General features: G+C 38.5%; 1 protein-coding gene across 1 annotated transcript in view; it reads right to left on the reverse strand.

The window, feature by feature from the left end:
- NSF (N-ethylmaleimide sensitive factor, vesicle fusing ATPase) overlaps nucleotides 1–26,176 on the reverse strand; it is a 150,573-nt gene that overhangs the window by 115,232 nt on the left and 9,165 nt on the right. The window contains 4 exon segments of the mRNA XM_039477051.2: nucleotides 2,002–2,168; nucleotides 8,477–8,516; nucleotides 12,112–12,211; nucleotides 14,703–14,788. Coding sequence (XP_039332985.1) covers nucleotides 2,002–2,168; nucleotides 8,477–8,516; nucleotides 12,112–12,211; nucleotides 14,703–14,788 — 393 coding nt within the window.

Here is a 26,176-nt window from a genome sequence, read left to right on the forward strand (position 1 = left end):
TAGCCAATGAGAGGAAAAGGGAATTAGCACTTAAGATCAGTGTCTACAAAATGACTGCAAAACTCATGTTTAAAATGTTTTTCACACGAATACAAATTATCTAATTTAAATGTCAGAGTGCCACCTAAAGTAATTCAGGAGTAACACATTTACTATTTCTAGCAGAATAAAGTATCTTGGTATTTTATTCAAACATTTACAGGCAGTTATATAATATTCACAAACACTCCTGGAAGCAGAAACTACTACTCCATTTTACTAGTGAGGAAGCTGAGAGGCAGAAAGAGGCTACACAAGAAGGCTCAGAGTCACAGTAAATGACAGCGTCAAGAGTCAAACCTGGGTCTATGACTCTATAATTCATGCTTTTCTATCACCAGGACAAAAGTGCAGAGACAGCTTTTGAATGCTCAATTGCTCATTCACCAAATATTTACTGAGTGCCTTATAAAAGTTTGGTCTTCTTCTATGTGCCAGCTTATAATGGCAAATATAACAGGTCGGCCTGTCCGTCAATTCTGCTATTACCAAATACCACCAATGGGAAGAAGCAGTAAGGACAGTGATCTGGAGTAAGATATTTACTACTTCTCTGTATTATGAAAGACTCTTTCATGGATTTACTAACTTCTACATCTACGAGGTTTTAAATTATTATAAATACCAAAACATTTCCTATTAAACATTCTAAACATTTTCTATTAGGATACTAAAGCTAAAAGCAAAGGTAAAAGCCGTTAAGTTTAGCTAGGTAATCTGAGCACAATTTTAGTCATCAAATACACAACAGCCCTGCAGTGGCTCTGTTGAAGTGTCCTGATCTTCTTTCATCAGAGGTTTAACTATGTATGGTATTCCTGTCTTATTTTCTGTTTTCTTCAACTAGAAAGTTTTATGACTGCAGGGATCATATCTATTTTGTTCACTATGAATCTGCAGTGTCTAAAACAGTGGCTGGTGCATGCTAGGTACTATCAAATATGTGTTTAATTCTTAACTTGGCTATGTCCCTAACTGTGTAGCCATGGGCATACCATTTACCTTCTGAACCTGGGAGGTGGAGGTTGCAGTGAGCCAAGACTGTGCCATTGCACTCCAGTCTGGGCAACAAGAGCGAAACTCAAATCTCAAAAAAAAAAAAAAAAATCCACAAACCTACTTTTTCTACAGAACTATATTAGTGAAAGAGACAAACATTCCAGAGGCAAAACAAATGTCCTGTGATGTGAAAAGAAATTTCAGATATGTATGTCTGCAGTGTTCCCAAATTTGCTGAGGGAAAAGCTGCTGTAATCATATATGACATTTTAATCTAAAAGCTACTTTAGAATTTTTCTGAACAGACTCCTTGAGTTCAGTAAATACATCTCCCTCATTTCTTTTTTTTGAGATGGAGTCTTACTCTGTTGCCAGGCTGGAATGCAGTGGCGCGATCTCGGCTCACTGTAACCTCTCCCTCCCAAGTTCAAGCGATTCCCCTGACTCAGCCTCCCAAGCAGCTGGGACTACAGGCATGTACCACCATGCCTGGCTAATTTTTTGTGTGTGTGTGTGTGTGTTTTTTTTTTTTTTTGAGATGGAGTTTCGCTCTTGTTACCCAGGCTGGAGTGCAATGGCGCAATCTCGGCTCACCGCAACCTCCGCCTCCTGGGTTCAGGCTATTCTCCTGCCTCAGCCTCCTGAGTAGCTGGGATTACAGGCACGCACCACCATGCCCAGCTAATTTTTTGTGTGTTTTAACAGAGACGGGGTTTCACCATGTTGGCCAGGATGGTCTTGATCTCCTGACCTTGTTATCTGCTCTCCTCAGCCTCTCAAAGTGCTGGGATTACAGGCGTGAGCCACTGTGCCTGCCCTCCCTCACTTTTTATCACTCACCTTGGATATACCAGTTCATATGCAAAACTTCTCTTACTTTGTAAAAGGTGGAATTAATTTTGGACAACTGCAGAAATTAGAATACCTATAAAGCTAAAGAAATGAAAGAAAATTTAAAACTACCTGTTGTCCCACTGAGAAAGCCTGGTTGTTGAACTGCTGGATAAATTCTGCTGCCATCTTGTCGGTGTCATAAGGGTTGGAGTCAATGCTTTTTTTCTGCAGGAAATCAATCTCGATGGTCATTGTGCCAATACACTGTTTGGCTTTGTCAAATGTATATAAGGAGACTAGGAGTAAAAAGAAGCATTTTTTTAAAAATCACAGGAGTACCAAATACCTGTTGTGTTTCTAGTAACTAAAAGTTTCACATTAATGAATCATAATAAAACTACTTCACCAAAAATGGGGTTTACACAGCCTTCACTGGAGGGAAACATAGGTACAGGTTTAAAAAATAATAATAACCACTAGAGATTTTCTTCCCCAGCTGAATTAATTAGAAATTGAACAGCAGTCTCTCTGTTGTTATCCCTCATCCCAATCTCATCAGGATCACAGTCCTCCCCACATGGCCTCTGTATCTTCCTCCTCATTTAATGTAGTACAATATGGAATGCCCCGATGCAGCTGGCATAACATGCTATTTCCAAATAAGATTTTTGTTTGACACAAAAAATAGCTAAGGTGGGACATAGATGAATTCTTTTGGCCTAAGAAAGTAGGTTGCAGGGCCAAAAAAAAAAAAAAAGCTTGAAAAACAATGTTTACTAGGGGAATCTGCTCCAGAGCAAGTCAGAGTTTGACATGTCTTTTTTATTACTACAAAAATGTTTCTGAGCACTTGCTACATCTAGGGAAGGACAGTAAGTTCTACATGCATAGCATGTAGATAAGCACAAGGACCTGGTTTTCAACTCTTCTTCGTAGTACAACATCTAAAAGTTTCTTTTAGGTGCTTAATATACTCATGAACTGTTTAAATGAAATAATAACCAAAAACCCATGGTTTCCATGCCAGTAACAAAGTAGGCAATAAAGCACACATACAAAGCCTTGGCTAAGAAAATTCCTGTTCCAGTCACATCAAAGGTTCTAAAATGACTTTCAGGTTACAATGTAATAAATTCGAATATTAAAGTGTTACACATATTTTTATATCATGTAATAACTGTTCAACCAAAAATCTTTAATTGCACAACTACAACACAGTTTATGCTATTTTAAGAAAAATAGGTGTTAAATTTTGCTAGTGACATAATTACAAAGAAGCATTTCCCTAGGAAAAAAACTTGATTCTTAAATCAGCTCAAAAAGTATACTTATAAATGCCAGTTTATAAACTTTTAAAGCAAAAAATATTATGAGGCTGTATACGGTATTGGTACTATCAGGAAAGAGTAGAGTAAGCTACATAGAAAAGTTCATGAGGATTTTTGCATTTGAGTTTCCCCAAGAGGGCAACTTGATTATGCCCAGTAAGAAAGAGTCTAATGCTACTCTTCAATAAGGCTTAATAGACACAGACACACACATACACACACACACACACACACACACACTCTCTCTCTCTCTCTCTCTCTCTCTCTCTCTCCCCCTGGCCCCCCACTATTATTTTCCTTTTAGGTTCCCTGAAGATAACTGTCCTAACATTTGCCAATGGCCCCTTAAGGATAGTAGCAGCTCTCTTAAGCAACCTCCAATGAGGTGACTCATCAAAGAGCTGCCCAACTTTTATTCCTCTAATATACACCCGTTAGCCTATGGTTTGCCGAACGCTCAGAGCTTGTAGGCTCCTCATGCACGACTGGAGATGCTACATATCATGGGTCAACCAAGTTCATTCTGGATTCTGTCTGTGCTGGTTATGCTTGTTACACTTAATTATGAAATATAATTAAATAGTATAAAAACTGCTGAAGGCCTGGTTGTTTAACTGTTATTACAATGATTTTTATATTCTAGAACTGATATTATAAATCTAAGTTGAAAGCTTTGGGAAAAATTTTTAAATCAAGAGTTTCTTCTAGAAAAAATATACTGCTAACTAGATATCAGCATTAAAATTAGAAAACATTGACAGTTAACTCTCTAAAACTCCAAGAGGTTTCTGCACCCTCAGTTGCTTTACAAGGTCTAAGTTCTCCAGCCATTTCAAAGAAATCCACCTGGAAATGATGGGTGAAGTGTATGCACAAAAGATAACACAGAACTCCAGTCCATGGACCAAACCTCCAAGAAAAAGCCTTTAACCAGTTTTTCACTTAACTACCAGTCCAAGTCACACTGGGCAAGTGAGCTTCTACAGTTCTCACCACAAAAGCAGGTAATAAAAAAAGATTGTTTTTCAAACAAAAGATTGTTGCTTTGAACAACAGGCATGGCACTTCTGTGAGTTACTGAGGTCAAACAGCAAGAGAGAGGAAAAAAAAAAGTCACTGCAGCATAGCTTTCAGTTGATCAGTATTAAATGCCTGTTGCAAAGATTCTAGTGGTTTGCAAACAAAGCTGTTCTCTTCAAAGGGACTTTGAGTCTGTGTGTTTCAACAGCTTTTGCTAGCAATGAGAAGAATCCAAGTAAATAATTGAAGTTCTCTGTGCCTTGATTTGTCACATGTATAAATTAAGAAGACTGAAATAGGTAAGTCTTCATAGTCGTTTCATACTCTAAATTCCATTCTAAACTAATTTCTTATATTCTAGACACTTGAGTTATGTATAAGGATTTTCTGTAAACTCTTATTTTATTTTTGAGATTGAGTCTCACTCTGTCGCCGAGCCTGGAGTGCAGTGGCACAATCTCGGCTCACTGCAACCTCCACCTCCTGGGTTCAAGTGAGTCTCATGCCTCAGCCTCCTGAGTAGCTGGGATTACAGGCACATGCCACCATGCCCTGCTAATTTTTGTATTTTTAGTAGAGACAGCGTTTCACCATGTTGGCCAGGCTGGTCTCAAACTCCTGATCTCAAGTGATCCGCCCACCCTAGCCTCCCAAAGTGCTGGGATTACAGGCATGAGCCACTGCACCCAGCTGATTTTCTGTAAACTCTTTAAATGAAATTGCTAATATAATCAGATTTCTGTACTTTGGCTGGCCATTTAAAGGGAGGCATATACATTTTAACTATTTCAAAAGCAAAATAACAAAGCCTGAGTAAAGAACGCAAAATGCACTGAAGATCAAATAGTAAGTTCAAATATTGGCTAAAAGTTTCAGAATACTCTCCTGTCTCCAATTCTGAATGCCTTGCTCCTTCTTAACATTTCCTAGAAAGTACAGGTTACATGCTGAGTAACTTTGATAGGCAAGAGAGCTTAGTTGTTTCCACCATGTAGTGAAAATATTTATAGGTTGAAATCTTTTTTTTTTTTTTTTTTTTTTTGAGACAGAATCTTGCTCCATTGCCCAGGATGAAGTGCGATGGCGTGATCTCAGTTCACTGCAACCTCCGCCTCCCAGGTTCAAGTAATTCTCCTGCCTCAGCCTTCTGAGTAGCTGGGATTATAGGCACGAACCACCACGCCAGGCTAATTTTCGTATTTTCATTAGAGATGGGGTTTCACCACATTGGCCAGGATAGTCTCAATCACTTGACCTTGTGATCCACCCACCCTGGCCTCCCAAAGTGCTGGGATTACAGGCATGAGCTAACACGCCCAGCCAGGTTGAAATCTTAATATAAAAATGAATATGTTGACTCAGCAATTCCATTTCTAAGTGTCTGTCCCAGAAAGATGCTAGAACATTTGTCTAACAACACATCTATAGGGAGGTTCGTTGCAGCATTATTTGCAGTAAACAATAAAAAATGCTTATCGGTAAGGGAACAATGAATAAAATGTAGTATATTCATAACGTAGAATACAACAATTTTTATTTGAATTAAAACTTTGTCAGGCACGGTGGCTCACACCTGTAATCCCAGCACTTTGGAAGGCTAAGGAGGAAGGATCACTCAAGTCTAGGAGTTAGAGCCTGGCAATACAGTGAGACCCTGTCTCTACACAAAATAAAAAAATCAGCCAGGCATTGAGGCTGCAGGGAGCCATGACTGCACCACTGCACTCCAGCCTGTGCAACAGAGTAAGATCCTGTCTCAAAATAAAAACAAACAAACAAAATAACACAACTTGATAAACATTTAATAAAGATGGATGGTGTGGCCAGGCACAGTGGCTCATGCCTGTAATCCCAACACTTTGGGAGGCTGAGGCAGGTAGATCACCTGAGGTCAGGAGTTTGAAATCAGCCTGGCCAACATGGTGAAACCCCATCTCTACCAAAAATACAAAATATTAGATGGTGTGGTGGCAAGCACTTATAATCTCAGCTACTTGGGAGATTGAGGCAGGAGAATCGCTTGAACCTGGAAGGTGGAGGTTGCAGTGAGCCAAGATCACACCACTGCACTCCAGCCTGGGCAACAGAAGTGAAACTCTGCCTCAGGAAAAAAAAAGATGGATGGCCCTTGAAAACGTAGTATTGAGTGACCAAAGTCTATTGCAGAAAGTTTTGTACAATATAATACTATCCTGTGCATTAAAGACACCAAAACAATATCATAATGCATATATATATGTGTGCATATACATATATGCATGTCATCTTCATATTGAGAGATCTGAATAAGTATATTTAAAATATCAGCCAGGCATGGCTGCTCATGCCTGTAATCTCAGCACTTTGGGAGGCTGAGGTGGGCGGATCACTTGAGGTCAGGAGTTTGGGACTAGCCTGGCCAATATGGCAAAACCCATCTCTACCAAAAATACAAAAATTAGCCGGGCATAGTGGCACATGCCTCTAATCCCAGCTACTCAGGAGGCTGAGGCAGGAAGATCACTTGAACAGGGAGGAGGAGGTTGCAGTGAGCTGAGATCATGCCACTGCACTCCAGCCTGGTGACAGAGCAAAACTCTGTCTCAAAAATAAATAAATAAATAAATAAATAAATAAATAAATGTATGTATGTATGTATGTAATTAATACTGATTGTAGTAATGTACTGATTGTAGTTTTCAAATGCATTTTAATTTAAGGCCAAGGTTCCTAAATAGAAAAGACCAAGCTGTTACAATTGCAAGTGCTATGAGCAGCACCATGGACAGCATCCCAGGCAGCACCAAGGTCAGCACCACGGTCAGTCCCAAAGTGACAAAAGTCCTGAAGATTTCAGCCAGGATAAAAGACGATTGAGAATGTTTTCTTATTTTATGGCTAATAGTAATTTAATGTAAAAGACTAATAATAAAGATATTTTATAAGCAAAAAATAAATGTATCCAATTATTTGAATAAACCTCAACTTTACAATGATAGGTGTATATATAGTAGTCAAAACATTAGTCTGTAACACTTAAAATATGGCACTGTCAGATGGAAAGAAGACAGACTAAATGATTCCTCCGAAGATTCCCTCAGACTAAAATCACTGACTTGACTGAAACGTCTCACCCTACAAAAGTCCCATTCCAGAATACTTGAGCACTCCTCCTTCAAACCACACCTCCTATCCTATCTTTGTCTCCATCTCTACTTTCACCAAACCAGTTTTCTAGCTTTATGGCCACATCATCCAAAGCACTTGGGTCCCAAAACCTGATCTTCCCTCAACCTTATTCCACTTTAGTCCCACTTGGTTTTACATTTTGCTTATTAAGTCTGTCTGAACCATTTCTTTAAAGGTCTGACTTTATAATCCAGATAAGCATTTCTGTTAGCAGGAGAATGTTTTTATAATATAACTTAAACCACAAAACACATTTCTCAACTCATCAAAATTGATCATCTTGAATTTCTGTATCTTGTCACAGTAGAAAATATCTAGATTCAAAGTTTTAACACTATTAGCCTTATGTTTAGAAAAATTAATTTATGAAAATTAGAAACCTAAGCTACATACTACCCCATCTTCTCATTAAATTTCACAGGCGGGGTGTGTGTGTGTGTGTGTGTGGCGGGGGGAGAGAGAGAGAGAGAGAGAGAAAGAGAGAGAGAGAGAGAGACAGACAGAGACCCAGAGAGGAAGACAGGGAGCCAGAATGATAAAGAAAATATGACAACTGGTAAATCCGGATAAAGGTAGTATACAGAAATTCTTCATATTATTTTGCAACCTTTCTATAAATATAATTTTTTTTTAAGTTTTAAAGACAAGCAGAAAAAAAGCTGGTTTAATTACACTTGCCTTTTCTTTCCTTCCCTTGTAACCATGAAGTTGACATAAAATCAGCTGACTAAAGAAGACTCATAATCCATTTCCCAACTTTGCCACATTGCTAAGAAACAATGCCAGTTTTTGCTTATTAGCTCTTTGGCTTATTATCTATGAGCAACTTAGTCTTTTCTCCCCCCAGTGGAAGTTATAAATTGCTTTCCTTGCCTTGAACTATGATGACTTTATCACACACTTCATAAAAGATACAGAAACAGAGGTACCATAACTATTTCCTTCCCATTCTCATAGATCTAAGCAGTATTCTGAATACAATGAATGTTCAAGGTCTGACCACTAGTAATAGAAAACTGTATAGATCTCAACAACTATGAGAAAATCATACAGAAAATCTTTATCAGGTGGCTAAAAAATATACCTACCTTCTATTTCTTGCCCAATAGAAAGGCCAGCCCATTTTCTCTGTAAAGTAAAAGAGATAAAAAAAAAAAAAAGATACTTAAAAACAATCAAAACTAGACAGGAAAAAGGAGGAGTTTTAATGAATTTTAGCAACACATTCAAATATTAAAGCATGGTATGCTATTACGGTTGAATTGTGCTCTCCTTCCAAAGTACGTTGAAGTCTTGGCCCCCAACACCTGTGGATGTGACTTTATTTAGAAATACGATTTCTGCAAATGTAATCAAATTAACATGAGGGCATAATGAATTAGGGTGAACCCTAAGCCAGTATGACTGGTGTCCTAAGAACAGAAGAAACCAGACACACAGAGAGAACACCATGTGATAGCAGAGGCAGAACTGAAATGATGCAGCTACAGGCCAAGGAACACCAAAGGATTGCCAGCAACACTAGAAGCTAAGCACAGAACAGATTTTTCCCTAGAGTCTTCAAAGAGGAACGGCTCTACTGACACCTTGATTTCAGACTTCTAGCCTCCACAACTGTGAAAGAATTATCTCTGTTGTTTTAAGCCACCCGGTAATGGTTCTTTGTTACTTACCATAGGAAAGTCATGCATGTGCTACAGTTTACATGTGAACACCTGTCCCAAAACGTGCAAAGCTTGCCTTTTGCAGTAAAGCTGGCACCACTGAGAAGGATGCTCCTTTCCACAGTATGATGCTACGGAAGGTTTTCACTGTATCAGATAACACTTCAGTACTGCTGCAGTTAGTGTTACTGTTTGTTACAGTATCTCAAAAAGTAAGACATTCGATTCATGAAGACTAAATACAAGCAGGGACTCAAATCAGATGGTCATAACTACTTTTTGTAGACTAGTCTGAAGATGTTTAGATATTTGCAGCTAGATTTTAGACTTCCCAAATCCCTACTGTTTACAATGGCAAGAAGTACAAAGGCAGGCCAGATTGTGTTTAGGCAGGAATTTGGAGCTTGCTTGGTATAGATTCAAAATTTGTAATGACTGATAACACTCCAAAGAACAATGAGAAAAGCTATTTTTGGCTGAAAATAGTTTGCCTGCTCATCTGAACACTGGAGACTTTGTCATGGGTGGTTTAGAAGATGCTGCACCATGAATATGTGCAACAAGTGCTCTTCCTTGCAATTTTCTTACCATATCCTGTTTCCCTCTTCTCTGCCCTTCACCTCCCCCGGGAAGACCTCTTCTGTAAAACCCCATCCCACTTCTGGCCAACCTGAAATTTAGCAGCATCCTCATTAAGCTTAGACTTTGGGTCACAAAGAAACCACATTTAGGTTCTGTGCTTCAGTCCCAGAGACAGCTGATGTGGTTTGGCTGTGTCCCCACCCAAATCTCATTTTGAATTGTAGTTCCCATAATCCCCATGTGTCATGGGGGGGACCCAGTAGGAGGTAACTGAATCATGGGCATGCGTTTTTCCATGCTGTTTTCATGATAGTGAATAAGTCTCATGAGATTTGATGGTTTCATAAAGGGCAGTTCCCCTGTACACACTCTCGTGTCTGCTGCCATGTAAGACATGCCTTTGCTCCTCCTTTGCCTTCTGCCATGGTTGTGAGAACTGTGAGTCCATGAAATCTCTTTTTTCTTTATAATTTACCCAGCCTCAGGTATTTCTTCATAACAGTATGAAAATGGACGAATACAAAAGTCCTTAGGGATAACAACAGTAGCTAGTGTATAAGGTTGTTTGGAGAATTAAATGAGCTAACACATGCCAAACTACCTAGAATAGAGCCTGGTCTATAGTGAATACTGGGGGAAATTTTTTTTTACAGGAAATTTTCTTTTACAAAACAGAGACAAGGAGAAATGGTCACACCTTAAGCTATTTCTAACATTCAGAATCCCAAATAGAACTCTGTAAAAGCTGGTGAACCCTGGAATATCCCAAACTTTTAATCTATAGAAACAAATGTGAAAGAGGTCTGGATAATGAAGAGGCATCAAACAGAGAGGTGGAATAGTGAGTGAAAATTTCCTGTAATATTTGAGGGCCTCAAGAGATTTTTGATAGTTCCTTTTATTTATTTAAGAAACAGAATCTCACTCTGTAGCCCTGGCTGGAGTGTAACAGCACAATCACAGCTCACTATAGCCTTGACTTCCTGAGCTCAAGTGATCCTCCCAACCTCAGCCTCCCAAGTAGCCTGGACTACAGGCATGTGCCACCATGCCCAGCTAATTAAAAAAAATTTTTTTGTAGAGGCTAGTGGTGGGGACAAGGGTCTCACTATGCTGGTATGAAATTCTTGGTCTCAAGCAATCCTCCTTAGATTCCAAAAGCACTAGAATTACAAGCATGAAGCACCTGGCCCATCTACAGTTCTTTCTTCTTTTTATTTTGAAATAGGGTCTCACTTTGTCATCAAGGCTAGAGTGCAGTGGCACTACCTCAGGTCACTGCAGCCTTGACTTCCCAGGCTCAAGTGATCCTCTTGCCTCAGCCCCCCAAGAAGTTAGACTATAGGCATGTACCACCATACCCAGCTGATTTTTGTATTTTTAGTAGAGGTGGAGTTTCACCTTGTATCTGGTCTTGAACTCCTGGACTCAAGTGATCCACCAACTTTGGCCTCCCAAAGTGCTGGGATTACCCGCATGAGTCATTACACCTGGTCTAATAGTTCTTAAATGAGTGTTTGATCTCTTTCTCTAAACCTTCAAGGAAGTCAACCAATGCTTATTAGCATAGTAGGAGGAGGTAGGGATTGCATTTACATTGCTTAGGACTGGGGTCAGTCAGCAGCCTGAGTAAAATGATAAGGGAGAAGAGGATACAGACTAGTATTTGTGGTATCTTCTATTATGTATGTGCCTGGGACTTCGCTAAGCAATCTAATTCTCTGGATTCCAAAGAATCCACCAATAGTTTAAACTGTAATCACAACCCATTCAGTTGTTATGGGAACCTAGCAACATATGTTGTAATTTGAGATTCTTTCCAAATTCTTTAGTGTAACACCATCACATTGTAAAACCACTATTAGTAGATACCAATTTTACAAATAAATTTTTTTGTGTGTTTTCTGTTACCCTGGGAGTTACCATTAAAATAACTTGACTCTTTATGTGATAGCTGATTTTACTGCAAAATCTTTAAAAATTAAAAAAAAAAATCAAGACAAAAGAAGGCAGCCATAGTTAAAATTGGCAATTAAGAATCTGTCTTTAGATTGGGCATGATGGCTCACACCCTATAATCCCAGCACTTTGGAAGGCCACGGTGAGAGGATTGCTTGAGCCCAAGAGTTAAAGACCAGCCTGGGTAACATAGTTAAGACCCCACCTCTACAAAAAATTTTAAAATTAGGCACCGTGGTACAAGCTTGTACTCTCAGCTGTATGCGAATTGCTTGAGACCAGGAGCCATGATCGTGCCACTGCACTCCAGCCTGGGTGACAGAACGAGACCTTGTCTTAAGACAACAACAACAGCAACAACAACAAGACATAGACTATATCTTTAAATTCCTTATGTAATACTTACAAGTTCTTCTTCGGTATTAATCAATATAGTCATAGGGTGATGCTTGCTTAAAATGAATGGACTATTCTACGACTTTCAAAAACAAAAGAGAACAAACTGACATCTGAGTTACCTGAGGTAAGCTGAATGCGATGCTCCCTGGAACCACTGATGGATGTGTCTTCAGTGTAAATGTGTACCTGTGATTGGGGGAGGTCCTCACAATCACATGCCTGAAGGACAGAAACACAGTATTCCACATTGAAGGAAATTAAGAACATAATTTCAAAACGTATTTCTTTTCAAACTGATATTTAAGGAGTATCAGGTGGAAACATCTGCGTTTGAAGAAACAGAACCACAAATTTAGTTTCCAAAACTGTCAGCAATTCCAAACGTTTTCCAGATATAAGGAGCACCTTGGGTCAAACACACAACAAGTAGAATCCAGCCAAAATACCAACTTCATTACATTTCCAGTTTACATAAAACTGAAGCCAGTGATCTAGAGTCCTTGATGTCAAGGAAAAACTAGATGAATTTCTTCTCCTAAGAATTACTTCACATCCAAAAAAAAAAAAAAAAAAAAAAAAAAGCCAAAGATAAAAAAGCTAGAATACAGCAGTCAAAAAAAATTAGTTTTTAGACTATTCATTAAATTTCTTTGCAGACTCTCTCAACAAGCTGAAACAATCTACAAAAAAAAAAGATTAAAAAAAATTCCCAAAATACATCAGCTTTCATGTAGACATTAATATTTACTATTTTTAAAATTTTTGTGCTAATTCCCTGCTCAGAAATTATCTGTAAATAAATAAAACATAGTCCACTCATAATAATCTCCTATATCAAGTAACTAAAAAGTACTACGTGTAAGATAGAAGCTTCAAATTGTTATGCGTCAGCACTATCTTTTTTTTTTTTTTTTTTTTAAATAGATGCAGTCTCTCCATGTTGCCCAGGCTGGCCTCAAACTCCTGGCCTCAGTCTCCCAAGTAGTTGGGACTATACAGACACACACCACCATGCCTAGCTCACTATCTTTTTAAAAATTATCTTTTAGAATGCTGTAATTTTTCACATCAATGGCTAATGTTTTCTATACTTTTTTTTTCTTTTTTGCTATTAGAACACAACTATATTTTGAGTAACTCCACCATCAGCACAGTGAATATTTAACATATGTAAAAGAATTCCCACAAGGATTACTTAAACTTCAGTTTATCTGTTGAAAGTCCTGGGCTCAATTTCACATCACAGAATGTTTAGCACTGGAAACAATGTTAGTATCATCATATAGCACAGCCTCTTACTCTGAAGCTGAAAACCAATGATTATCAATTCTAACTCTGTGAAACTCAAGTATTTCACAGGCAACATTTAAAAAAAAAAATGCTCAGTTAAAACCTTACCACTTTGCATCTTATTTCCCTACAGCTCCTCATCTCCTTATCTATACCAGTCTCAGAAGCATATGGATGGCACTGAACTTGTAACAGGGTCTTTAGAAGACCTGGCAGCGGGTAATATGAATCAATTAAAATAAATTACAATGCAAAATGCTTTTAAGGATTCTACATTTGCTATGCATCTTCCAATTTTTTTTTCTTTTCTCTTTTCTTTCTTTCTTTTTTTGAGATGGAGTCTTACTCTGTTGTCAGGCTGGAGTGCAGTGGCGAAATCTTGACTCACTGTAACCTCTACCTCCCGAGTTCAAGTGATTCTCCTGTCTTAGCCTCCCAAATAAATGGGACTGCAGGCACACACCACCAAATCTGGCTAATTTTTTTGTATTTTTAGTAGAGACAGGGTTTCATCATGTTGGCCAGGATGGTCTCTATCTCTTGACCTTGTGATCTGCCCCCCTTGGCATCCAAAAGTGCTGGGATTACAGGCATAAGCCGCTGCACCTGACCCCAATTTTCTTTTTTCTTTTGAGACAGAGTCTCACTTTATTGGCAGGCTGGAGTGCAATGGCACAATCTCAGCTCACTACAGCTCCACATCCTGGGTTCAAGTCATTCTCATGCCTCAGCCTCCTGAGAAGCTGGCATCCACCACTACATCCACCTAATTTTTTGTATTTTTAGTAGAGATGGGGTTTCACCAAGTTGGCCAGGCTGGTCTAGAATTCCTGAGCTTAGGAAATCAGCCCACCTTGGCCTCCTAAGGTGCTAGGATTACAGGTGTGAGCCACCGTGCCCACCATCTTCCAGTTTTCATGTCTCTTGGATTATTATGGTAATCATGATCACAGCAGCTAATATTTACTAAGGGCTTATTAACATGTTGGGCACTGTTCTTAGTGCTTTATTTATGTAACTTAATCTTCACAGCTACCTCGAAAATATCATCTCCATTTTACAGACCAGGACACAGAGGTCCAGAAATGGTCACCCAGTTTGTAATTGGTAGAGCCAGGAAAACTCAAACAATCTGAGTTGGCCACAGCCAAATACCTAACAACTCTGCTATATGATTCATATAACCAGTATGTTTAGCTCTACTAATAAAACTGATAAAAACTGAAAAAACATTATACAGTATTTATCAAAGTTTGACACAGTAATGATTCAAATACATAACTTTTTTTATGTTCTCCATTTTCCAACTCAGCAAGAAGAATTAAAAAAAAAATTTTTCCAATGTTTCCTAAAAATGACTGTCTGGAAGTTTCTGAAGTGCCACTTACCAGGTTAAAAGAAAACAAAGTCAGATACTCACTGGCCAGACTGGAAATCCTTTTCATTCACAACTGCACAATTAGTTAAAGATAATTCATCTGTCGGACATCTTGCCGCTTGCATGCTCTGTAAGAATCAATGATCAGGAAAATTAAATTAAGTCATGTTCTATTCCCTTAAAGAATATTTTATGCCTTTCTATCCTCTCTTCTTTATCACTCTCATTGCTATAATGAACATCTACTGTTTTTGACTCCCAGCATCCCTTCCTCCGCAGTAAAAGCAAACCCTTCTTTTGGGAAACTGTTCCTTCCCCATTCCATGTGGTTTTGTGAGACTGCCAGTCACAGCACACATGCAACCACGTATACTCTATCCCACCCACAGGATTTTATGTATACTGGTGCGAGACGAAAGACATTCTTCCGCAAGCCACAGCACCACATGGAGGAAGACTTTCCACTCCAAAAGGGTAAAACTGTCACAGAGACACAGACAAGCTAATAAATAACCTGGAAACACAGACCTGGCCACCAAGGTAAAGTCCTTGAGACAAGTCCTGAACATTAGTATGAGCCGACGAATGTTTTTTGCTCAAGCTTTTTTGAATTAGTTTTCCATGTCTCCCAAAGAAAAGAATCTTGACTGATAAGAATGCAATAAAATAAATTTAATAAATTTGATAAATTTATGTATCAAATTTTATGTATATTATCAAAAGCATACTATGAAATTTTATGTATATTATGAAAAGTATATTATGAAAAAGTGTATTTTTATAAGAGATCCTAGGTGGCTATGAACTGTATCTCCTACAGACTGAGAAAAACCATATTCTAAATATTTCTGAAGAGGTTCTAAGTAGTATGCTACCAAGATGATATTAAAAAACAAAACAAAAACAAACTCACTCTGCCCCTATAAAATAAAAATGTTTAGCAACATGTTAGAATTCTTTCCAGCTTTTCCAGAAAAAAGAAAAAGAGAAAAAACAAATCTGTCCTAATAGGGCATTTCGAAATTGGATATTTGGAAACATTTCCATTGCTAAGTGATTCTGCTGTTGAAAACAATATATATTACCTAAAAAATAAAGAAACCAAAAACTCATTATCTTCATGCTTTATAAGGTCAGAAACAGAATATTCTATAACTTTTTAAAACATCTTCCAAACGAAGGCTTACAGTGATTTTTTGGAACCCATTTATTAGCACAATAGAAGTATATTTTTATTAATCTGTAAGAAAAACTAATAGATGGAAATTACCAGCCACATTTCAATAAAGCATTTCCATAAATGGTGAATAAGTCTGGGGAAAAAATAATCTGATTTAGAAAGTACAGCCAGATTCCCTGATCTTGATCCAGGCTTTGATTGCCTTAAAGTATCAAAATAAACTGAATTTAGAAACAGCCCTCTGGCCAGCTGTATTACATAATATTAAACTAAGCTTTTAAAGAATAATGATGTACCACTTTACTATTTTACTTTCTGTTTCATTTTGTTTTTTTGAGATGGAGTCTTGCTCTGTTGCCCAGGCTGGAGTACAGTGGCACAATCTTGGATCACTGCAACCTCCACCACCTGGGTTCAAGCAATTCTCCTGTTTCAGCCTCCCAAGTAGCTGGGATTACAGGTGTGTGCCACCATGCCCAGATAATTTTTGTATATTTTAGTACAGATGGGGTTTCACTATGTTGGTCAGGTTTGTTTCAGACTCCTGACATCAAGTGATCTACCTGCCTTGGCCTCCCAAAGTGCTGAGATTACAGGCATAAGCCACTGCACCTGGCCTACTTTCTGTATTTTCAGTAAAATTAATACCATGAGAATATTATGCATGTCAACTTTAGCTCATTCTTTTAATTTCTTTTTTGTTTTCTATACATGTTCTACTGCGTATGTAACTTTGAGTGCTATATATCATTTATAAATAAATATTGGCATATAATCAATATACAAGGGTATATAATCAAAACAATTTTACTTATGAGATTCATGATCAAATGTTTGGAAATTACTCATTTAGCATGAGATGGATAAAGTCCAGGCCACAAGTCTGCTTTGTGAATGAGACCGCATTTATGTGTTCAATAAATGTTGAAAGCATTTTGCCCATGGTCACAGCTTGATCAGCCATCTGACAGAAATGTACTGAACTTTTTCAGTTACCCAGTTTCCCAGGGTCTTTTTCACCTGCAAGCTTCTTTCTTTTATATAACCTCTCCCACTGAACCCTGCTCTGTCCCTGAACAACTCCCACTCATTCTACAATTCTCCACTTAGACATTACTTTTTCTAGAAGGCATTCCTAGATACCTGCCCTTCCTACTAAACTGATGAAATAAACTTCAAATGGAAGCACTCAACTATATTTTTATTGTCTGTCTACATGTTTGCATTAAGATGCTAAACTTCTCAAAGACTGAGACTGTATCTTACTCACATCTGTCATTCCCAGAGTTAGTACAGGGCCTAGTACACAGTGAGTACTCATTAAACATTTGCTGAACACAAAAATTTATAAATCAATACAAATCTGTCTCAACCGCAGAATAAACATTCCAAAGAACATGTAACAAAGGACTGATCATCTCAAGGTTATTTAGAAAGTGATAACATTGAGCTAAAATGACCTAATAGCTCACAATAGTTCACAGAACTATATAGCTAAAGTAAAAGAAATATGCAAAATGATAAGTTAATTTTTCACTTATAAACTTGTTTATTTGTCAAGTGTCCTTCAAAAGGAGTGAAAAAGTCTGCAGGAGTCATCAGGCTGGCTAACCAAAACAGATGCTGTGAACAAAAGGTCTCCCTACTGGAATCCAGAAGCATCTGTGTTTTTATGGTAAGCCAAGCAGGGTATCTCATTTTTCCAACAAAGTATAAGTCCCTAAAAATAGTAGCTGTTTACTCACCACAGCAATGCCAAGGGAAAATTCCACAATTTTTCTAACATTGACCTTGCCCCTAGGAAACATAATGAAAGCCAACAACTATAGCCATGCAGCCAGTAAGAAATGAAAATACAGGCCAGGCATGGTGGCTAACGCCTGTAATCTCAGCACTCTGGGAGGCCAAGGCAGGCAGATTACCTGAGCTCAGGAGTTCAAGACCGATCTGGGCAACGTGGTGAAACCCCATCTCTTATTAAAATACAAAAAATTAGCCAGGCGTTGCGGTGTGCACCCATAGTCCCAGCTACTCGGGAGGGTAAGGCAGGAGAATTACTTGAACCTGGGAAGCGAAGGTTGCAGTGAGCTAAGATCACACCACTGCACTCCAGCCTGGGTGACAGAGCAAGACTCTGTCTCAAAACAAAACTTGATAGGCAGTTTTATATGTTTAGTTGTGTTACTAGAACATTTAACCATCTGAAGGCTACAGAAATGTCTTTATTATGACAACTTAAAACGCCAAAACTTATAAACTCATTGCTACTATAAAAGAATGAAAACGTCAACAAATCTTTAATGGAAACTTTAGTGAATTACATCATTACTCACTTGAAAGCCTTTAGTGTGCAGAAAGATTATTTGCTTCTCTTCATCAAAGAAACTGGGGGGATTTACTCAGGACTCTTCTGGACAACACAGTACAGTTTTGGAATTTAAATAACATACTTTCATCCAAAGGTCCACTTTCAAAACTGGATTAAAGTAGGCTTTAATCCAGTTAAATATTTAATCCAGTTAAATAATTTAATACGGCAAAATAAACAGAAAAATAAAGAGTGTGGCATCTGACCAGAAGAGCTCATTACCAAACAGCTGCCCCTACCTGAACTGTCACCCTTATGAATCCACTGGTTCTTCCTCTGTGGTGCTCTAGGCTTTGGTTTCATCTCTCCCACAGGAAAGGGAAGGACAGAAAACACAAACTTGCTCCAGGGCCAGCTCAGCTAACATGTGTCACAAACTATTCCTTGTTAGAGGATCTTTCCTGAAAAATAACATTTTGGAACTACACTGTTCAGTAACATAACTAGACATATTTCACTATTAAAATTAATTAAATTCAGTTCTTCAGTTCCACTAGCCCTACATTTCAAGAGCCATATGTGGCTAGTGGCTATCACTGCAGAAAGTTTCATTGGATAGTGTTGGCCTAGAATAATGCAAGAAAGGCCAGCAGTACTACTCATCTTCAGGCCTAGGGAATCCCTCTGTGCTATGTATTCTTATAGTAATAATTTATGTTGAAATTCTGAAGTCACGTGGGACTAGAAGTGATGGGGTAGAAATAAACGTGTATGTCCTATGGTTATCTCCTGAAGAGCATTTAGGGATATCCTTGACATTCTCTATCTCAAACCAATAATTGTTCACATAGATAAACCTCCTGCCTGGCATCCCTTAGAACTTTAAAATTCCTTTACAAGTTTATATTGAAAAGAAAAACAATTCCCATTTTGGTCTTTTTGGGAGGAAAGTATGCAAAGAAAAATATTAAAGGCTGACAACATTCAATGTTGGCAAAGATGCAATGCAGTTTCTATAAAGTGAATGTGACCCAACAAGTGCACCCCTAGGTTTTTAGTCAAAAGAAGTGAAAACATTTCCACACAATGTCTTGCACACAAATGTTCATAGCAGCTGTACTCATAATAGCCCCCAAAATGGAAGCAACGTTAATGTCTACCAAAAGATGAATGAATGAAGAAATTATGGAGAGCCATACAATTATTTAATGCTACTCAAAAATTAAAAAGAAACCAGTCTAGGAACAGTGGCTCATGCCTGTAATCCCAACACGTTGGGAGGCCAAGGCAGGAGGATCGCTTGAGCCCAGGAGTTCCAGACTAGCCTGGGCAACATGGTGAAACCCTGTCTCTACAAAAGATACAGAAATTAACCAGGCATAATGGCACATGCTGATAGTCCTAGCTACTTGGGAGGCTGAGGCAGGAGGATTGCTTGAGCCCAGGTATAAGAGGCTGCAGTGAGCTATGATCACGGCACTGCCCCCAGTCTGGGCAACAGAGTAAGACTGTCTCTACAAAAAAAAAAAAAAACTAAACTTAAAAAGATAATTAAACTTAAAAGAAACTAAACTTAAAAACACACTAAACTGTTAACAGCGGTTACCACCAAGGAGAAAGACAAGAAGACATTGAGGGAAACACCTTTACTGTTTACAGTTCTGAACTGCTGGAACTGTTTTTACAATAAATAAATCTTGTCTCACAAAAATCATTTTAAATATAGAAAATATTTACGTAAATTTGTTCCCTACGCATTATTTTAACAGTGATGAATTAGGAGCAACCTAAAAGTCCTGTTTCAAAGTAGTGGTTCTGTAAGCTACAACATACCCACACTGGATTAAATACCATATGGCCATCAAAATCCTCATAACACACTAAGGTAGGGTTCATATCGCAGAACTGTATATAGAAATTTTACTTTACAGCATTTATTATTATTTTGAGACAAAGTCTGGCTCTATCACCCAGGCTGGAGTGCAGCGGCGGCATCTCAGCATACTATAACCTCCACCTCCCAGGCTCAGGCCATCCTCCCACCTCAGTCTCCTGAGCAGCTGAGGCTACAAGTGAGCCCCACCATGCTAGGCTAATTTTTGTGGGTTTTTTTGTAGAGGTGGGATTTCATCAGGTTGCCCAGGCTGGTCCTGAACTCCTGATCTCAAGTGATCCGCCTGCCTCAGCCTCCGAAAGTGCTAGGACTGCACGCGTGAGCCACCATGCCCAGCCTACAGCATTATTTTTAAAAAGTATAGCAAACCAACTAAATGGAAACACAGCAAAATGTGAAAAACAACTGTGACTGGATAATAAAACTATGGGTGATTTCCAGCTTTCCACACTGATTTTAAATCTCATATATGAAGTTCTCTGGTTCTATTTCTGGGTTGATTGTTCTACTTCATTAACCATTTGTCTGTTTTCTGTACTAGTACCACATTGTTTTAATTACCATACATGGCATATTTTGATGCCTAGTTTTGTCAGATTCAAGGATCAAAAAATTAATATTCTTAACCTCACAGAAGCATCTCAGGACATGCATCTCAAATGTTTAGAGAAGCAGAAGGCTCCCTCCCCTGTTGGTTTTTCTTTTTGTTGTTGTTGTTTGTTTGCTCTCTCTCTTTTTTTTTTTTTGAGATGGAGTCTTGCTCTGTCACCGAGGCTGGAGTGAGAGCAGTGGTTCGATCTTGCCTCGCTGCAACCTCTACCTCCTGGATTTAAGGGAATTCTCCTGCCTCAGCCTCCTGAGCATCTAGGATTACAGGTACCTGCCACCATGCCTGGCTAATTTTTGTATTTTTAGTTTGTAGTTTATGTTTTTAGTTTCACCATGCTTGCTAGGCTGGTCTTGAATTCCTGACCTCAAGTGATCTGCCCGCCTCAGCCTCCCAAGTGCTGGGATTACAGGCATGAGCCACTGCACCCAGCTATCCTAATGCTTAGATCCCATCCTGCCCAATATTTGCTCTCTTGCATCTTGGCACACTGCCCATAAGCCTCTCATGGGTCACTTAAAAAGCAAAAATCTCATAATTCTACTTTCTTTTAATTCTACTCTTTAATTATTTTAACTCATTTCAAACCAGCACCCTCTTCTTTCTTCTCTTTATTACCAAATCTCTCAAGTCTCCATTCTTTGCCTTCCATGTTCTCATCCTATGGCTATCTTCAATCATTCTTTGAAATCCTTTCCAGCAGCCACTTTACTGTAATTGCTATCTTCAAAATCACCAATAACTAACTGCCAAATTCAATGGCACCTCCTTCTCTGCAGCATTCACTTTTTCATTTGTTTCTCTTGCTGTCTTCCTCATCTGTTAATACCATCATTATCCTTTCAAGTCATTAAATTCAAGATTCCAGGGTCATTCTTCCCTTCATTGCCTATCCCCAGAATGCACACATAAACAATTGAGGGTCTAACTCTATTGCACTGTCACTTGGATGTGACCCCTCCCTTCCAGCCTCACAACCATAATGTAGTTCAGTCATATCATCTCTCCTAAAAAACTACAATAGCATAATTGATGTCCCTGGTTCTAACTTTTGTTCTCCTCCAATTCAGCCTTCCCTCTGCCATCAGACATGACCCAAAACCAAAAATATGATTCCTAAGTAATAAAGCCCAAACTCCTTAGCATGCCACTCACAGCCTCCTATGCAGCAAGATCCATCTTTAACTTATTTTTCTCCATCACCTACCTCAATACCCCAACCAGATCCCATGTACTTCACATTCCAAACACCATTCCTTCACTCACACTATCCCCTTTGCCTGAATTCCCTATTTCAAACCCCTTCCACCTGTGAAAATCTTTCCCACCTTGCAAAGCCAAGTTTATGAAACTCCCTGGTTCCTAGTAAGATTGAATATCTCCTTTATTTGTGCTTCTTCAGCAGTCAGTACTACTTATTACAAGCTGCCTTACACTAGACTTAAGTACCATGTCTTCCTCACAAGATTCTAAGTTCTGATTCTCCTGCACTACTCAGGGAACACACAATAAATGTTAAATGAGTTCTCCTGTCATTTTTGAGACATAGTTCATATAACATAAAATTAGGCCATACGCGGTGGCTCACGCCTGTAATGCTAGCACTTTGGGAGGCCAACAAGGGTGGATCCCTGAGGTCAGGGGTTCAAGATCAGCCTGGCCAACATGGCAATACCCTATCTCTAATAAAAATACAAAAATTGGCCAGGCATGGGGTGCATGCCTGTAATCCCAGCTACTCAGGAGGCTGAGGCAGGAGAATTGCTTGAACCTAGGAGCTGGAGGTGCAGGGAGCTGAGATCATGCCACTGCACTCCGGTCTGGGCCAACACAGTGAGACTCTGTCTCCCTCCATCAAAAAATAATAATAATAACAATAATTTAAAGTGTATACTTGGGTGGTTTTTAGAGGGTTTTGAGAGACAGAGACATGCTCTGTCACTCAGGCTGAAGCACAGTGGCACAATCATAGTCACTGTAACCTCAAATTCATAGGCTCAAGTGATCTTCCCATCTCAGCCTCCCAAGTAGCTAGGACTCCAGACACACACCACGATATCCAGATAATTTTTTTAAAAAAATTGTTTTGCAGAGGCAAGGTCTTGCTGCACTGCCCAGGCTGGCCTCGAACTCCAGGCACGTAAGGTTTTTCTTAAAAAAAATATTTTATCTGCCAGGAATGGTCACTCACACCTGTAATCCCAGCACTTTGAGAGGCCTAAGTAGAAGAACTGCTTGAGCCCAGAAGTTCGAGACCAGCCTGGGCAACACGGCAAGACCTCCACAAAAAATTAAAAAAAAAAAAAAATAGCTGGACACGGTGGTGTGTACCCATGGTCCCAGCTACTCAGGAGGATGAGGTGGAAGGATTGCTTCAGCCCAACAGGTCGAGGTTGCAGTCAGCCATGTTCATACCTCTGCACTCCAACCTGTGTAATAGAGCAAGACCCTGTCCCCCATTTCAAAAAAAAAAAAAAAATTAGAATTTTAAATTGTTTATTTGGGAAGGTCGTCAGGGTACCTACTCCACTACACTGCAGGAAAATAGCTATGCTTTCTACTTAAAAGTCTGAAAATTGGATATAGATTAAGGTGTTAACGGGAAGAAGATGATAACCTTGAAACCTATCAATAACAAGGTTGAGTATACATTTGGAAAGAAATCTGGAAAAAATATCTTCAACAATTTTTAAGGAACTAATTTGGAAAGCTCAAAATACGAAATGAATGCTTCTCAACTTTAACATATGTCAGAATCACCTGGAGAATTTATTGAAAGAGAATGCTAAGCCCTATCCCCAGGGTTTCTAAATTAGTCAACCTGAAGTGGGAACTGAGAATTTGCTTTTCTAACAAGTTCTCAGATAATTCTAATTTGCTGTTCTCAGAACCCACTATCAGAATCATTGTACTAAGAGAAATAAACTTCATAAAAATAGGAACACTGACAGTTTAATTTTATTACCTTCTACAAAAGAAGAGATGTATGGAAATGAGATTTCAGTAACACTCTTGGCCCATCTCATCATTTAACATAATTAACTTGGCAATTGATAAGTACTAAATTTATTGGAAGGTTCTGTACAAAAAAGTTATCAGACTCAATATCTGCAGGTGAAGAAAAAGGACTGGAGTGCCTTTTTAGATTTTAAAGCTAGCTCTATAATACTAATGATTTAAATAACAGAATAAACAACATTATTTAAAGTATTCAATAGCTTAGCAGAGAATATAATATCAAAATACAAACTACAGACGTTGTCAGAAGTGATTTACTAAGACGTTCAGAAACAAATGTCTTGTTCAATCATTCAAGAATCATAATATCCCCAATGCCAGGCTCTATTCTCAGCAATGGGAACTGTCTGCTACCATCTCACAAAATTCTATGATTATTTTTCTCTAGGAGAAAAACAGGATAATTAAATTAAAAAATTTAACACAGAGGTTCACTGGAAGACTCAGAATTAGTCATAATTGCTAGTTTCATTGCTTGTCAAACCACCTACAAAAATGTGCATTTATCAGCACAAAACACTAAAAACACTTCACCATTTTTTAAAACCCAACAATGAAACCCTAAAAGTCTTTATTATGTGGTGATTTTAAAAAGAAATAAACATTGCACTTCAAAAATGACTTATTTCTTATCTGAAATTAACAATTTTTCCTTTTCTTCCTCCACCAAAGATCTATATGGCTAGTGCAAATCCATCAGACTTTAGCACTTCATTCCGAATTTAGCAAAAGACCAAAATACCTTGCATTACTCATAAACAGCTGATGCTAATTTATTTGGTTTCAAATCTATAGAGCACAAGTTGTGAGAAATTAACTTTCAGCTTAAAGTTAAAGAAAAGGAGATTGGGTTCTTAAGGTTATTCAGCTGAATTTTACTGAAGTGCTCTTTGTTTCTGCCCTTATAAAATATAAGAAGAAAAACGTAGGTCAAAATCAATAGTTGTAGGTTAATTTTTTTTTTTTTTTTTTTTTTTTTTTAAGAAACAGTCTCACTGCAAAAATTTTTTCCCATTCTGTTGGTTGCCGATTCACTCTACTGACTGTTTCTTTTGCCGTGCAGAAGCTGTGGAGTTTGATTAGGTCCCATTTGTCTATTTTGTTTTTTGACAAGGGGCTGATATCCAGAATTTACAAAGAACTAAAACAGATCTACAAGAAAAAAACAAACAAGCCCATTCAAAAATGGGCAAAGGATATGAACAGACACTTTACAAAAGAAGACATACAGGAGGCCAACAAACTTATGAAAAAATGCTCATCGTCACTGGTCATTAGAGAAATGCAAATCAAAACCACATTGAGATACCATCTCACACCATTTAGAATGGCGATCATTAAAAAATCTGGAGACAACAGATGCTGGAGAGGATGTGGAGAAATAGGAACACTTTTACACTGTTGGTGGGAATGTAAATTAATTCAACCATTGTGGAAGACAGTGTGGCGATTCCTCAATGACCTAAAAATAGAAATCCCATTTGACCCAGCAATCCCATTACTGGGTATATATCCAAAGGATTATAAATCATTCTACTATAAGGACACATGCACATGAATGTTCATTGCAGCACTGTTTACAATAGCAAAGACCTGGAACCAACCCAAATGCCCATTGATGATAGACTGGATAGGGAAAATGTGGTACATATACACCATGGAATATTACGCAGCCATCAAAAACAATAAGTTCGTGTCCTTTGTAGGGACATGGATGAACCTGGAAACCATCATTCTCAGCAAACTGACACAAGAGCAGAAAATCAAACACCGCATGTTCTCACTCACAGTCGGGTGTTGAACAATGAGAACACATGGACACAGGGAGGGGAGCACTACACACTGGGGTCCGTTGGGGGGAAATGGTGGAGGGACAGGGGTGGTGGGAAGGTGGGAAGAGATAGCATGGGGAGAAATGACAGATACAGGTGAGGGGAAGGAAGGCAGCAAACCTTACACTGCCATGTGTGTACCTATGCAACAATCTTGCATGTTCTTCACATGTACCCCAAAACCTAAAATGCAATAAAAAAAGATAAATAAAAATAAAAATAAAAAATAAAAAATAAAAAAAAGAAACAGTCTCACTGTTGCCCAGGCTGAAGTGCAGTGGCACAATCTTACTTCACTGCAACCTCCACCTCCTGGATTCAAGCTGATTCTTGTGCCTCAGCCTCTCTAGTAGCTGGGATTACAGGCCTGTGCTACCATGCCAGCTGATTTTTGTATTTTTAGTAGAGATGGGGTTTTTGCCATGTTGTCCATGCTGGCCTTCAACTCCTGGCTTCAGGTGGTGCCGCCTCAGCCTCCCTAAGTGCTGGGACAGTGTGCCAGGCCAAAGTTATCTATTTTTTGTTTTTGTTTTTGTTTTTTTTAAGAAGATGCTTTTTAAAAAGCATTTTTTTAAGAGGATGCCTTTAAAAGGTATCCTCTTTAAAAAAGAATGTCTTACCTTTTAAAAAGTATCCTTTTTTAAAGAGGATTACCTTTAAAAAGTATCTTTCTTTAA

The sequence above is a fragment of the Saimiri boliviensis genome, chromosome 17 (genome assembly GCF_048565385.1).
Source record: "Saimiri boliviensis isolate mSaiBol1 chromosome 17, mSaiBol1.pri, whole genome shotgun sequence".
In the NCBI taxonomy this organism is placed as follows: domain Eukaryota; kingdom Metazoa; phylum Chordata; class Mammalia; order Primates; family Cebidae; genus Saimiri; species Saimiri boliviensis.